This window comes from Clytia hemisphaerica, unplaced genomic scaffold, assembly GCF_902728285.1.
Source record: "Clytia hemisphaerica strain Z4C2 unplaced genomic scaffold, Clytia hemisphaerica genome assembly, whole genome shotgun sequence".
NCBI lineage: Eukaryota > Metazoa > Cnidaria > Hydrozoa > Leptothecata > Clytiidae > Clytia > Clytia hemisphaerica.
In genome coordinates this window covers 190,745-206,791 of record NW_027104322.1, presented here as the reverse complement: position 1 = coordinate 206,791, position 16,047 = coordinate 190,745, and the positions used below count along the sequence as shown (strand labels likewise).

General features: G+C 33.4%; 2 protein-coding genes across 2 annotated transcripts in view; both read left to right on the top strand.

The window, feature by feature from the left end:
* LOC136817626 (dynein axonemal intermediate chain 3-like) overlaps window positions 1-1,060 on the top strand; it is an 85,386-nt gene extending 84,326 nt beyond the window's left edge. The window contains exons 23-24 of the mRNA XM_067073949.1: window positions 216-263; window positions 492-1,060. Coding sequence (XP_066930050.1) covers window positions 216-263; window positions 492-566 — 123 coding nt within the window. The 3' untranslated portion in view covers window positions 567-1,060. The remainder of the gene's footprint in view (window positions 1-215; window positions 264-491) is intronic.
* A 1,107-nt stretch (window positions 1,061-2,167) lies between these two features.
* LOC136817622 (dynein axonemal intermediate chain 3-like) overlaps window positions 2,168-16,047 on the top strand; it is a 156,696-nt gene continuing 142,816 nt past the window's right edge. Inside the window, exons 1-7 of the mRNA XM_067073946.1 lie at window positions 2,168-2,368; window positions 2,608-2,712; window positions 3,287-3,436; window positions 4,008-4,169; window positions 4,786-4,826; window positions 6,352-6,468; window positions 7,166-7,277. Coding sequence (XP_066930047.1) covers window positions 2,168-2,368; window positions 2,608-2,712; window positions 3,287-3,436; window positions 4,008-4,169; window positions 4,786-4,826; window positions 6,352-6,468; window positions 7,166-7,277 — 888 coding nt within the window. The remainder of the gene's footprint in view (window positions 2,369-2,607; window positions 2,713-3,286; window positions 3,437-4,007; window positions 4,170-4,785; window positions 4,827-6,351; window positions 6,469-7,165; window positions 7,278-16,047) is intronic.

The following is a 16,047-nucleotide window of genomic DNA, read 5'->3' as shown; positions in this document are numbered from 1 at the left end:
AGGTTCTAATTTGTCTACATCCTGACTGACTGAGGATGATGGTAAATCAGCACTTTTACCGTTCTCGATTTTGCAGGTCAAGAAAGCGGGTTGTTCCAAATCGCTTCAGTCACTCTGCCGTCCTCAAAAGTGCAAATAAATACATAGACTCGCTACTGTAAAACCCTTTACCAATTAGCTGTGACGTATGAACTTTTATCCTTTTTTCCCCATAGGGACATGTCCAAGAAACTGAAGAGGAATGGGATACGAGATCAAAAGCTGTGAGTTTTCATTATTTCATTACACTTGAATTTCCATAATTCGAAAAAATAAGCCTTTATAATACTATAATTAGAAAGAAAAATTGCATAATTTCAGTAATTTCTCATGGAAAATTGGCCATATGGTAATGATATTATTGCCATATAATATATGATATTATGACCAAATACCAAACTTCAGGGGAACTCAGGGGTACAATTTGATAATTAAATTAAATTCTTTCATAGCAATATGCTGAATATCTTGAAATGGAGAAAAAGCTTTTGACCGAAATGGGATTGCTGGTTGAATCTATGGAGTAAAGAAAGAGACAAAGTGAAAGAGAAGAAATTAATGTAAATATTCAAAAAATTGTTGATACGTAATTTAACTTGTTTATATGTTGTATGGATCAAGGTAACCTGACTTTCTGAATTTCATTTATTGATCGTGTTTTTGATTTTGACGGTTTATTGATTGTTTTTGGTTCTGACGGAGACCACTTAACTTCTTCGTGTCATATTATATAATATGGAGTTTTTAATTTGAATGGTTGTGTTTCTTCATAAATCTTTGGATTTATTGGAATATAATGGATGTTCTTTTCGATTTTTTTTCATCCGAACATTCCTACTTTGAAAAAGGATGATTGATTTTAATGGTTTGATTTGCGATGGTTGGACGTTTAATCTCAACCAATCACCGCCGTTAATACTGTTCCAGAAAGTTTTTTTCATCTAAAAACAATCAATGATGGATCCTCTGTATTCACCAGAAATGACAACGACGAGAAAGAGACTCATGAAATCATTTCAAACGTGGTCAAAGAATACTAGGTCTTTCATTTCTTTTATTTCAATTCTTATTTCGGGAAATTCCCTAAATGTAATTTTTAGGGAAACAGAGCGATTGGATTAATGTTTTTTTATAGATTTTTTGCAATTTGATGTAAAATTGTAATATTTAAAATCTGATGAAGCCCGATTTTCAAAAGATAATTTTTTTGGGCAAATTTGAGACAAAAAGTGCCTAAAAATGAAAAATATTTTATCGTCAATACGGAAATCTATAAAATATTTATTCACCCCAGTATCTACGTTTATAAGTCATACGACTTTAACTATACTTCACAGGTCGTTATTAATTTGAGCTTTGATACTACGCTTTTTTACTCTCTTGCTATTTGTCCTATTTGTATCTGATTCTCATCATCCGGTAGGTCCATTCAGCATGTTGCTTGTTTCTTTCCTTTAAAGAGAATGATTTAGATATTTGATGATATCAATGATAATTTTATGGGTCTCTCCTGAAAATCTCACAAAAATTAATCTAGAGGAAAAGAAGTTATGATTAAAAGGAGTCTTTATTTACCGTTTCTCTGCTGGGATTGCGGAGTTTTACCTATTGTTTTTACGCTCTCCCCCGTAGTTTCCCGCGTTCTCTAAAATCAAAACAATGGAGAAGTGTTTGGACGCGTGCGTAGTCGACACTACTAAACGGTGTATTACAATAATATATCGATAAGTCATCAATTTCTTATCGATTATCAAAACGAAGAAAATTATATCCTATGAAAGATTCGGTTATTTGCATCCATCTTTTGTTTCTATCGATGGGGGTCGGGATCAAAAATCCGAAATGAGTAATGAGTCGTCGGGCATAGAAGTCATCGTTGAAATTCCTCTGATGGAACTCGAGACCGGCCGGCTTTCAAGACCAGTCAGCCACAACGAGTGTTCAAAAGTGTGACTGGCCAAACGGGAAAGAAAATTGGTCAAAAAGAAGATGTTGCGTGAAATTTTTTCCTTGCAAAAATTTTCATTTTCTAAGTATATATTGATAATATATTAATTTTGATTTTAGATACTAATAATTTAAAAAATATCATAGTTAAAATTAGCATTCGAATATTCCATATTTCAACATGGCAGAAGAAACGGGAACACCACCATACATCTTTCCCATCTTTTTTACCTCCAAAACACAAGAAATTTTCTCATGTAAAGCAGATGAAGATGTGAGAGAGGAAAACCCTTTTAAAATCATAACAAAGGAACAAATTCAACAAGATTTCAAAGATCGTGCTGCCATCTCTGATTTTCATCCTGCAAAGAAGATTGTTGAAGTGAGTTTTACTTCAGGGGGGAGGGGAGATTTTAAAGTTTTGCCCACAATCTTCACCTTTACGGTTCATTTTCTTGAAAACTTTGTGTCCATTTTTAAACTCGAACTCAAGTTTCTGGGCTTGAAAGGGTTGAATGCTGAGCAGAAAGTAGGACTCCATACTTAAACAATTGAAATCTATTTAGATATGCTGATGTTATTATAAGACACATTGATAAGACAGATTAATTTCAATCTTAGGAATACCCATCAGATGAGCTGCTGATTGTTTACGATGCAGCTTTCCAGTATGGACAAAATTTTTATCTCATTATCGACGAAGAAGAAAAAGAAAAAATTCTTAATGTAAGTCGCCCAATGTTTCATAAATTTTTTGATGTAGATATTAGTTAGCCTGTACCAAACTCTTTTTTGCAGGAAGAGCAGTGCAAAGTATGTTTTGTAAATGTTAAGCACCTTTCAGTGTCTGAGATATTTTTTTCCCAAATTGCTTGTTGCCTTCGTGGTGTTTTACTTTTAGCAAGCAAAGTTCTTCAACTAAAACTGACATTACTTTATCTACTTAACTCCTACAAATCACCTGTTTTTTGATGATTTAGTACCATTAAGTTGGTACTAACGAGACACAGAGTTCGTTACTAACGAGACACAGAGTTCGTTTAACCGTAACAGACCGGCACACGATCAGATTTTTCAAAAATCTCTTTGGCTGTTCAGGGTTGAAGAGGCTAGGTTTTAGTAATAGGTTTGATAAATTTATTAGCCACTGCAAAAGTCAATTATTGACATTATTTCTTTACTCTGGTATTGCCCCAGAAATTGCCTGAATGGCAATGCTTTGAAACTGAAGAAACTTTGACCGATTCATTGAGTAAAATATGTAATTGTTACACTGTATTTTTTTATTCTATACTTTTAGCCACCAGAAGAAAGTGGAGAGCTTGGGGAAAATGGAGAAGAGGAACCAGAGATAGCAATTCGAATCGGTTTGCGCACACCACAGCCATGGATATCCATGGGTAGTGAATTTGAAGTGGAAGATGAAAAAGTTGTAGAAACTGATGATCGAGTGAGTCCTATTTCAACTTGCATCAAACCTTAAAGGGATAACCAGATAAAAAAGAAATTCAACCAAAAGAATCCTCTCATAGTCCTTAGTAGAGTTTCCAAATTCTGCTCGCTATTTGCCTTTCAAAGTCAAGATATTTAGGTTGTAATTTTTAGTTTGAATGGGCTGTTCCAGAAAAAAACAGCAGGTCTATCCCCCCCGGACAAGCATCAGTTGACCCTCTGGACATTCAAAATTACCCTCAAACAGAGCCCCCCCCGGACAGAGCAAATTTGGAGATTTTTTCACTACCCCCCCCCCCCCCCGGACACTATATCCTCCACCCCCATGCACGAACATTTTCTGGAATAGCCGAATGCAAAAATTTAATTGTGAGATACTTGTGAGAAATTTTAAATCGTCATATATCGATCATCCTCCACTATATGTACATGGATTGGATCTTTTACCTGGATAATGACCACGAACTAGTTGTTATTTATTTCAACATCTGTGTAACTTTGATATACTTATACCTGGTTTTAATGAAAAAATTCCTGGCTACCCTGTTTTCCTCTGTTCTTTTATTTAGGTGAAACTGACCATTACACGTTCTCGAAAAGACTTTGGATGTCCAGTGCAGTTTGAAGATTGTATTGAGGATGAACATTCAAGAGACATTGTTATTGATTGTCTTGCCTTTGAAGATTCTGCTTATTCTATTGTTAAGAAGGAGATGGACGTTGGCACACAGGTATGTTTGGTAGCTTCCAAAGACTACTTAGTCTACATGTATGCATTTGATGTTGGTTGGTTTTGGCATTACAGTCCTGTCAACTTAGTCTACACAATAAATTGGGAACAATGTTTTTGACGATATCGTTTGCAGACCGTAATGTACAAAGTAAAGAACAGGTGTTCTTTTTATAAATAGGAATTTCCCACCTCATATTGTTCTAATCCATATGGAGCTGGCGAAATATTGTGGAAAACTTTTCAACATATTGCCAACAATTAAGCTAGGATGGGGCTAAGATTGATCTTAAAACTTAACATTTTACATCATGCCAGGTGTGTTTTTCTGCTTTTATCGTGATTTAAATAAGTTAAAGATATATAATGTAATAATGTAATAATGTAATAATGTAGTATCAAGCTCGATACACCTATCAATCCTTTAGGCGCGAGAAGTTTGGGTTCGAGCTTAACTGGAAAAAATTACGTTAAAATGTCTGAAGTTGTTGCCTCATAATTCTCATAAAAAATAATTTCCGACGTAAATAAATTACCAGTCTCCTCAAAAATCGACCGCGCTTTTAAGGGTTGTTAGGTAAATTGAAATTTACTTTCGAACCATTGTTTCTTCATAGAACACGGCTGATTATTTCAACCAAGAATCGCAAACAGAATGGTAAGAATTACTGATGTATTATTCCCAATATGGGGGAATGCTAATCATAAATAAAATTCACGTCCGGTCCGAGAGTTACCCCAAATTTGGGGTAACCTATTTCATTTTTTTAAAGGTTTGGAAATCCAATGTTTGAATTAACTTCTAGCCATTCAAATTTAATTAAATTCAAAGATCTCTCGTATAAAACTTACTAATCAAGCTAATCACATTTCTAAAACTCTAAAACACAAAGACGGGGGTAACTCTCGGATGGGAACTTCATACACGACGAACATTCAAAACATATTAGAGGGATAACACGTTTGCAACTTGTTCGAATCTTTTATGCATAAATCAATACTTGTAAACGCTTTAGATCATACTTATAGTATTTCTTTATGACTCACTTTTAATCATGTGGAATGGCTAGCAATCCCTGTGTAGTTCAAGTAAATATTAGTTAGATGACTTCTTTCCTCTCGGTTTCAAAGGAGAGTTATACCACTGATCAATATTGAGCTACTGTAGTGCAAATATAGATCACTCTGCTACTAAGAGTAGCGACCTCCCCTACCTTCGGGTAGATCAGTGAACTGTTATCAGATAGAATAATATCTCACTGTTGGCTACTTCGTCATCTATTGAGATTTTCTTTGTTAAAAGTGATTATTGGTCGTAAAAACAGTTTCTCAAAATCTGATGCGTGGATATAAATCTCTTTATAAGGTTATGTTTGCACGGTATTTTTTCTCAGTTACGAAAATTTTAGTTTTGGAAAACGATTGATATTTACAAATCTATTTTAGCTTACAATCTGGAATTTTAGGAGCTGAAATTTAGTGATTCCTTCGATTTTAACTCCTAAAATTAAAAAATCTATTTTAGTCAATACGGAAAGAATAACTAATTTAGGTGAAAACTTGACACCCAAATTTCTTTTCTTAGGAGTGCGTTTTCAAATAGTTTTCAACACTGGTGAATCTATAAAATGAGCTGAATTCAAATATGTAATTCTTATTTGCATTGAGGGGACCGAAGTGCCCGAAATTTCCAGTTGAAAATAATCAAATTATGGGCATAATTTTTTGAGAATTCAAAAGAATCCAATCAAGCATGAGAAAATATGCAATTAAAATACGATTAGAACAAAGAAATGAGATTATCATTGCACACGTGCAATTGAATTCCCATTGCAACTAAGGGACCCCTTACAGACACGCTTCATTTTGAGGAAAAAAGCATGAATTCATTCTATCTGATAATAATCCTATGGGTACAGTGGAACCTCTAATTAGCGGACACCATCGAGTAAAGGGGTTATTGTCCGCTAATTGAGTGTCCGCCTTTTAGAAACTTTTTTACGAGGATTTGACTAGGAAACGGCCGGGGAAAATGAAATTGTCCGCTAATCAGAGGTTTCCGCCTTTTAGAGTGTCCGTTAATTAGAGGTTTTACTGTAGATGGCTAATCGAAAAAGGAGCTTTCGGGCGCAGACTTAATTACCTTATATCGAAATTTCCAACCTTTTTGTATTTATTTGCAGGCCACGACCAAAGAACGCAGCTGTCCAATGTGAGGCTAGACAAAACACAGATAAAGAAAATGACGTCATAATGAATAGTGATGATATTGTTGATTTCATGGACGAAGTCATTCCAAGGTCAGTTACTTTCTTCACTATTTTCTATCCATACACAATCTCTGATATTCATGATATGCACCATTGCAATGTCTCTTAACATTACATCACGGACCCAACAGCTGATTGGTTGTAAGTGACGTAAAATCAGTCAATACGTCACTTGCAACCAATAAGCTATTGCGTCCATGATGTAATGTTCGAAGACATTGCAAATAATCTTTGCCTCAGGCAATCAGAACTTTACTCGATGTTTATTAGTGACTTTGTTGCATGAATCTGGTAATAGGAAAATCACGTATTGCAAAGTATAACACATTATTTTTTTGCAAACCTTCTGCAACACAATAAAAATATTCTAGAAAAAAAATGCCTGCAACAAGAGCCTGCAACAAAATCCTGCAACAAAATTGCGTTGTAGCCGCCTGGGAAACACATTAGTATAGCCTTAGCTTTAATATGTACTTTGTACCCTTTATGGGCTTTTTCTTGGGGAAATTTATATATTGCTAGGGAGAACCAAGACAAAATTATCTTGATGAAACTTTTGAAAAGTAACCAAACATGCCCAAACCCAAGCATTCAGAATTTTTTTGAAAACAATTATTGTTGAAGAAAAATTTCAATTATATCAATATAATCCGCAGACACGGATTGTGTTGAGCGGAAAAACAAAGCTTGCTCCTCTGCTATACGGAATGAATTTCTTGTTTCACAGGTTTGAATTGGCTTTGCAGCAGAACGAAACTTTCAATGTTTTCATCAACGATTATTTTGAGCTTGGTGAAGCTGAAAATGCGTTTGGAACAAAATCAGATAATCATCTAAAGGTTTGTCAAGAAATAGCTTGCTTTATTTGTGTGTTTGTTTGAAGTTATCGTTTTTACTGACTTTGTTTCACTGAGTTACAAGTCGAAGGGAAAGTGAAACCACATTTCAGATAACGGATTGAGTCTAGTACTTTCTTCGTTTTCGCGTTTTTACATTTTTCTTACTTCTGGCAGTAACTGTTGCTTCCAAACCAGCGTTTGTAGGAAAAACACACGCAACTTATGCAAAATTTAGCGGCTTTAAATCTTGCATAGGAGGTTTGACTCAAGCCCAAACCTTTGGTCATACCTTATATTGCTTTGTTTCTCTGAAGCCGGATTTGCTTTCGGAACAAAGTCTAATAACCATTTAAATAAAAGAGGTTGTTTGTGTTTGCACTTAGTTTTTTTACGGCCGAAGGCTGGAGGCAAATCTTCTCGAGCAACAAAAGGTGAAACTTTAAGATTTGCGCCGTATTTTAAATGACAGATTGAATTTAGCACATTCTCTTTCTTTGCGTTTTTACATTTTTTTAATTTTGGTGGTGAAAACCAACAAACAAACCAGCGTTTGTAGTAAAAACGCACGCAACATATGAAGAATATTTAATTCAATTAACATTAATTAAGGTTCGGAAATTTGGTGTCGCATGAAATGAACTTCCATCTTCATGTCTATGAATCAGATTCATACAAAAAACCTTCTGAACAAATCCATCGAACTATCTAAAAATAACATTTAAAACGTCTGCTTTGATTTTTCATGGTACATGAAATCAAAGTCTCGAGCCTTTGGTTATTCTTTGTGTCTGAAAACTAGTTTCATGCAGAAACTATTTACTCGTCTTAGAACACCAACATAACAATCACCCTTCAAATTCAGAATTACTCAACTAATCGGTGTAAAATAGGTGGTAGATTTAGAACGCCATGCTGAGGATCCTTTTTCGCGTCAGTTATGAACCCCTGGACTAAGATATATCCGTCATATCTGATCGGTGTTTTCAGAAAGTGGTAGCCTAATGGAAATGCTACTCGATGTGGGTCAATTTACAATTAAATTAAATTAAATTGAATGAATTGAATGAAATTTTCCGTTTAAGAATACTTTCACCCACATTGAGTAGTGGCACCATTAGGATACCACTTTCAAAAAAACTTCGATGAAAGATTTTGCTTGACCAGGATCGAGTGTCCAGGGTCAAAGGTCAATGGCCATTTATCCTTTACCAGTTTTTCAATCTTTTGTGAATAACTTTGATCCAATACCAAGGCCGATGGAAAAGGAGTATTAAGTGTTAACCACATTTTTTCTTGAAACCTATTCAATCGAGACTTGACAACAAAGTTTGACTAGACTCCATAGAGTCGCGAAAAACATGTTTTAACTGTCAGTGGTTAAAATGTCAAAATGTCAAAGTAAGAATAGTACTTGGCAACGGAATTTGACTAGGTTCCAAAGAGACCTAGCCTAGTGATTATATACAATCAATGTCCTCATGTTAATAGTGTCAAACTAGCCCAAGCAAGTATCAAACAAGCCCAGCTTGCACAAAATTGAACTGCAGCGTTATCATCGTCGTGGTTGGGTGTGAATTACAAAATGCATCAACCAAGTGGGCACAACGTATTTTGCACGTCTAATATACGTTTCTAGGACGTCCAAAGGTCTTAAAGCCGTCCATTGAATGTCCATAAGACGTTTTGTGCCCATGGGGAAGCAGCTATTAACACTTAACCATCAGAATAATTAATTAGTATTTGCTTCACATCGATAGATTGAGTCGATATTTTAACGTGGATAGCCTAGTAGCTTTCGCAGTCTTTCAATTGTTCTCACGGAGTCCACGGCCAGCCGGCTCGGATATCTATGAACTGAACGGAACTTATGAAGGAGACGCCTTGGACCACTTGGCTATTTCTTTTTGATTAAAATTTGTGTAAATTGGTCTCGATTTACTTTGTATAATATCTTCGTGGTTAGACGATAATTCTTTTATTTCATTCATTTAGGTTTTAGTAAATAATTGTTTTGAATTATGACTGGAACATATCTAGAAAAGTCTTATTGTGGTTGGCAAGAAAATCACAAATGCAATGAAAGCATCGTGATTAGAATGCTCAACCACCATAAAACGAGTTCTTCATTTTGTCTCGATTCATCTTCTTCGGGAGTGTTGTTTTGTTTCCAACCTATATCTCTCATGGTTACTAGGATTAAAGAAATAGTTTTCATTAGATTAAATAATTATCTCTACAAATCCAGCAACGAGTTCTTTATTTTGTTTTTGGTTCATCTTAACAGCAACTGTTTTCCAACCAGTATCTCTCATTGCTAGAATTAAAGAATTAGTTTTCGTCAGAATGAATAATATCTCTACAAATCCAGCAACAAGTTCTTCATTTTGTCTTCGATTCATCTTCTTCGGGAGTGTTCCTTTTTCTCATAAACTAACGTTTATCAAATATTCAACGAACAATGAGCTACTGCTTGGAATGAATTTCGTATTTAAAACGTAAAAAAAGATTTGACGTAATCAATCTTACAAAAATTGACGTCGATATAAAGAAGAAGTGAACTTGACTTTTGAATTTCAACCGACAATATGTTTTCGCTTCGTGCGACGATATTTTTCGTGTTATCTAGCTAAGATAATACACTTGTTTTTTCATAAGATCAATCTATATAAAAATAAGGCTTTAGATATTAAGAACAAGTTAAGAACATTTTAAGGTTGTGCGGGCTTAAAAAGACCCAATTTCTTAGAAAAATGGACAAAAAACTCACACAATCTACGAAAATATGAACATGCTAAGAACATTTTTAGGCTTAAAACTTAAAAATTTAAGAAAATCCGAAGGTCTTCAAAACTTTTGGATGTTGTTTAAAAAATACTTTGTAGAATGGCATCCAACCAAAAATTACCTTCGTGTAACTAAGTTCCATCGTGGTTAGTTCTTGAAATGGAATACAATTAAAGCATCCATTTTCAAATATCTAGCCAGGATGAGGTGACTTTAAAGGTTTTAGTTTTACATAAGTGTTCCCGTTTCATAGTAAGTAAGTCCGCGACTTACCATTATCACTTTAACAAAGAGTTGCCACAGACAGTATCGCTCAAAAAGATACTTTTAAAAACGTATCCATTTTTGCGTCCCAGTCTACGACCAATCAATTTTTGGCAACTGTTCCATTTATATTTATATGATATTCTCATCAGTTACAGTATATGGCCCCCAAAACGGAGACGGCCCCCAAAACGGAGGTTTTCATTAAAATGAAGATTCTGACTTGTAGATTTATCAGAATTAAACGATTTTTGTTTATTTTGAAAGCATGATGCGTTATACTTAAAAATGAGCATGTTTTTGCTGGTTTGAGACGGATTCAAAATAACATATTTGCGTCTAAAGGAAATATTTTAACACCAAAATTAGATAAAAATTGCATATAACTCACTCTAGCTCCTTGGATATTGAAAATAAGTTATGAAAACGGGGTATAGGAAACTTTCTACACCTAATACCGTTCAAAAAATGCAAATACATCTGTGACTTTAGAGGCTGGGTAAAAGATATAGCATCTTGAAGGTCAACCAGTATTTTGGAGCCCTAGAATCAGCATTGACAAAAACGATAATTCTAAACATGAGAAAAAGCAAAAAATCTTGGAATTCTATTCCTATCACCTTGAGTTAATAGTTCATAACAAAAAATTTACATTATATATAACATTTTTCGCTGAATCAGCAAAAACAGCAAATTCTGTCATTTTTTTGCAAAATATAGGAGAAAAATATCTTTAAAACTTAATATTTTCAGTTTCAGTTAAGCTTTTTTTCTAAAATTTTCATAGCTTATTCCATACATGAATGGAACTATTTTCAAAAGAGATTTGTTTTCAAACACTTGATTAAGACGTTGTTAAATCAAAATTGTCATTTTGAAAATTTCTAAATTTTCAGTTTGGACTTTGCAATATCAAAAACTTTGAAATATGTTATAAACATCATAAATTTTACATCCATCGGGTCGTAAATTTAAGGGAAAACACAAATATGTTCATAGTTTTTCCCCCTATTACCACTGGGCTTAATAATTTGATTTTAGCTACACCTCCGTTTTGGGGGCCCCAAACCTGCATTTTGACAACCAGGGGTATACTGTAAAAATTTTATCAAATAAATTTATGCCCAAAACCCTCTAAATCATATTTCAAAACTATGGTTAAAATTTTGTATTTATATCTTAAAGATATCTCGAGAAATCGCTAAAATTTCAAACCTCCGTTTTGGGGGCCATTAGAAAAAATATACCTATCTTTAAGCGATTGAAAAATATTGTTGAAATTGAAAATTTTGAAAAATAACTTCCAGGTAATAAAGTAGAGATGTTAAAGGTTTTCATGCAGCAAAAATTTTTGTAAAATCTCTTTTCCTCTAGATTTGAGAGAAATTTCAAATTTGATCGCCGTTTTGGGGGCCACATACTGTATAATGTGATAAGTGCAAAATATATTTCCCGTGTCATTTCTGGGCCATGTAATTAATGTTAAGATGATTTTGTGATCTAAAAATGTATTATGAAATGACAGTGGAATCAGAATTTTCCAATTTCATTGTTCCTGTCAAGCAGCTGAGTATTTTGATGGTTACCAAGAAGCATATCAAGATGATATATGAATGGTTCCCGATGTACACACATATAGTCTATCAATACAATAGATTTAAGTAATACAATTTTCATCTGCATTCACCGACAATAATACAAATCAAAAGTATTTAATTCGTTACCTGCAATGAGAATTTCACTCACTTTTCTTACGTATTGTTTTTACCAATATATAGTCTACCAAGATATAACAACAATGCAATTTTCATCTGCATTCACCGACAATAATACAAATCAAAAGTATTTAATTCGTTACCTGCAATGAGAATTTCACTCACTTTTCTTACGTATTGTTTTTACCAATATATAGTCTACAAGATATATCAACAATGCAATTTTCATCTGCATTCAACGACAATAATACAAATCAAAAGTATTTATCTCGTTACCTGCAATGAGAATTTCACTCACTTTTCTAACGTATTGTTTTTACCTATATATAGTCTACCAAGATATAACAACAATGCAATTTTCATCTGCATTCAACGACAATAATACAAATCAAAAGTATTTAATTCGTTACCTGCAATGAGAATTTCACTCACTTTTCTTACATATTGGTTTTACCAATATATAGTCTACCAAGATATAACAACAATGCAATTTTCATCTGCATTCAACGACAATAATACAAATCAAAAGTATTTATCTCGTTACCTGCAATGAGAATTTCACTCACTTTTCTAACGTATTGTTTTTACCTATATATAGTCTACCAAGATATAACAACAATGCAATTTTCATCTGCATTCAACGACAATAATACAAATCAAAAGTATTTAATTCGTTACCTGCAATGAGAATTTCACTCACTTTTCTTACATATTGGTTTTACCAATATATAGTCTACCAAGATATAACAACAATGCAATTTTCATCTGCATTCAACGACAATAATACAAATCAAAAGTATTTATCTCGCTACCTGCAATGAGAATTTCACTCACTTTTCTTACGTATTGTTTTTACCAATATATAGTCTACCAAGATATAACAACAATGCAATTTTCATCTGCATTCAACGACAATAATACAAATCAAAGTATTTATCTCGCTACCTGCAATGAGAATTTCACTCACTTTTCTTACGTATTGTTTTTACCAATATATAGTCTACCAAGATATAACAACAATGCAATTTTCATCTGCATTCAACGACAATAATACAAATCAAAAGTATTTATCTCGCTACCTGCAATGAGAATTTCACTCACTTTTCTTACGTATTGTTTTTACCAATATATAGTCTACCAAGATATAACAACAATGCAATTTTCATCTGCATTCAACGACAATAATACAAATCAAAAGTATTTATCTCGCTACCTGCAATGAGAATTTCACTCACTTTTCTTACGTATTGTTTTTACCAATATATAGTCTACCAAGATATAACAACAATGCAATTTTCATCTGCATTCAACGACAATAATACAAATCAAAAGTATTTATCTCATAACCTGCAATGAGAATTTCACTCATTTCTCTTACGTTGTTTTCGACCACCAAGAAAACTTAGTCCTATTCCATAAAGATCGACAGTTGTAATAACTTTAGATGCTATAAAACATACAAAGATATTTGACATGCAGATCGTTTTAAATTCTGTTCTATTTCTGTTTGTCTATAACCAACCAGTTTTTGGAAACTACTCCATCTCCATAACATTTCTAGCAGTTATAATCTGATAAGTTCAATTATGGTTATACAAAGCTTTAAACCATTGATATTACCGCTTTATATCAGCACTTGAATGAACCGTCAATCCCGCCCCATATGGTTTGAACCACTAGCCGTCACAGGCATCATTGCTATCAATGATACTTTGAAAGCATACATTTTTATGCAATCACGTCTATAACAACCAGTTTTGCTCCTTTTCCATGATATTTTTATCAGTTATAATCTGACAAGTGAAAATCATCTTACCTTATATTCAATTATGGTTATACAAAGCTTTAAACCATTGATATTACCGCTTTATATCATCACTTGAATGAACCGTCAATCCCGCCCCATATGGTTTGAACCACTAGCCGTCACAGGCATCATTGCTATCAATGATACTTTGAAAGCATACATTTTTATGCAATCACGTCTATAACAACCAGTTTTGCTCCTTTTCCATGATATTTTTATCAGTTATAATCTGACAAGTGAAAATCATCTTACCTTATATCTAATTATGGTTATACAAAGCTTTAAACCATTGATATTACCGCTTTATATCATCACTTGAATAAACCGTCAATCCCAGCCCCATATGGTTTGAACCACTAGCCGTCACAGACAGCTTTACGTAACAACCATACTTTGAAAGCATCCGCATTTTTATGCAAACACAACTATAACGACCAGTTTTAGCAGTTATAATCTGATAAGTTAAAATCGTCGATGCAAGGACTGTCATATGTCCGCTCCTAACTTTTTCCCTATGTATTATCGTTTATTTATGTTACTGACAGTGCCAGATAATAATTCGATAGTTTATTACACAAATCTATAGACTATTAAATTTTACCGGGGAAATGCTTATATATCACTGTTAAAAAATGATCCTTCATTCACCATAATATCACTTCGACAAAGATTTGCCACAGACAGTATCGCTCAAAAAATATTTTTAACGTATCCATTTTTCTGCGACCCCTTCTATGACCATCCAATTTTTGGCAACTGCTCCATTAATATGATATTCTCATCATTGATAATCTGATAAGTGCAAAATACATTTTTTTGGTATTATTATTTGGCAATGCAGGGAATCTTAGGATAACTTTGTGATATACAGATATACTTATAAAGTGACGGAAGAACTTTCCATTTTCATAATTTCATAATTCCCACTATCAAAACCACTGAGTATCTTCAAGACAAACAAGAAAATCCTCAAATACATTATAGCATTGAAAACATTTTTTGTCGGACTTGAAAAAATTTTTTCATTTGTTGACTTACTGTACTATTATACGTATAAAGTGAAGTAAAATCGAAAACCTGTTTCTTTTCAATTAAATAGCATTTTGTGGTGTTTAGAAGTTTTAAGTGGTCAAGTGAGAAGCGTCTGAATGCACAAAAGCATCGACCCAAGACACTTAACCACAAGAAATTCTTTATTCGTTCTTTACATTGAAACCTCTTGTTAGCATGGGTGAGGAAAGTCATCCTGGCTAGACATTTGATATATTATGAAGCAAATATGTCATCAAAAATTTATATTTTCATTGTTTTTACCATTAAAATAACTGAGTATCTTCATGGCAACCAAAAAAGTTCCCAAAAGCAATTATAGCAAGTGAAGTAAAGTCGAAAACCTGTTTCTATCCAATTAAATAGCATTTTTTGGTGTTTAGAAGTTCAAGTGGTCAAGTGAGAAACGTCTGAATGCAAAAAAAGCATCGACCCAAGACACTTAACCACGAGAAATTCTTTATTCGTTCTTTACATTGAAACCTCTTGTTAGCATGGGTGAGGAAAGTCATCCTGGCTAGACATTTGGTATATTATGAAGCAATATATGTCATCAAAAATTTATATTTTCATTGTTTTTACCATTAAAATAACTGAGTATCTTCATGGCAACCAAAAAAGTTCCCAAAAACAATTATAGCAAGTGCAGTAAAGTTAAAAAACCTGTTTCTATCCAGTTTAATATTTTAAATGGTTTTTGTTGTGTTTAGAAGTTTCAAGTGATCAAGTGAGAAGAGTCTAAATGCAAAAAAGCATCGTTTCGAGACACTTAACCACGAGAAATTCTTTATTCGTTCTTTACATTGAAACCTCTTGTTAGCATGGGCAAGGAAAGCCATCGTGGCTAGACATTTGAAATATTATGAAGTGAAGATGTCATCAGAACCTTTTTTTATATTGTTTTACTATAAAGAATACGGTTCCTTTATAATAATAACAATAATAAAAAATCGTTCATCGCTCCCACTATCAAAACAACTGAGTATCTTCATGGCAGCAAAAAAATTTCCCAAATACAATTATAGCAGTAAAAACATTTTTGTCAGCCTTGAAAACATTTTTCTCCTGTTAACTTGCTATACTATTGTATGTATAATAAGTGAAGGTCTAACCAACGCTGCCTGTAAAATAGTTCTTTTACTTTTCTTAT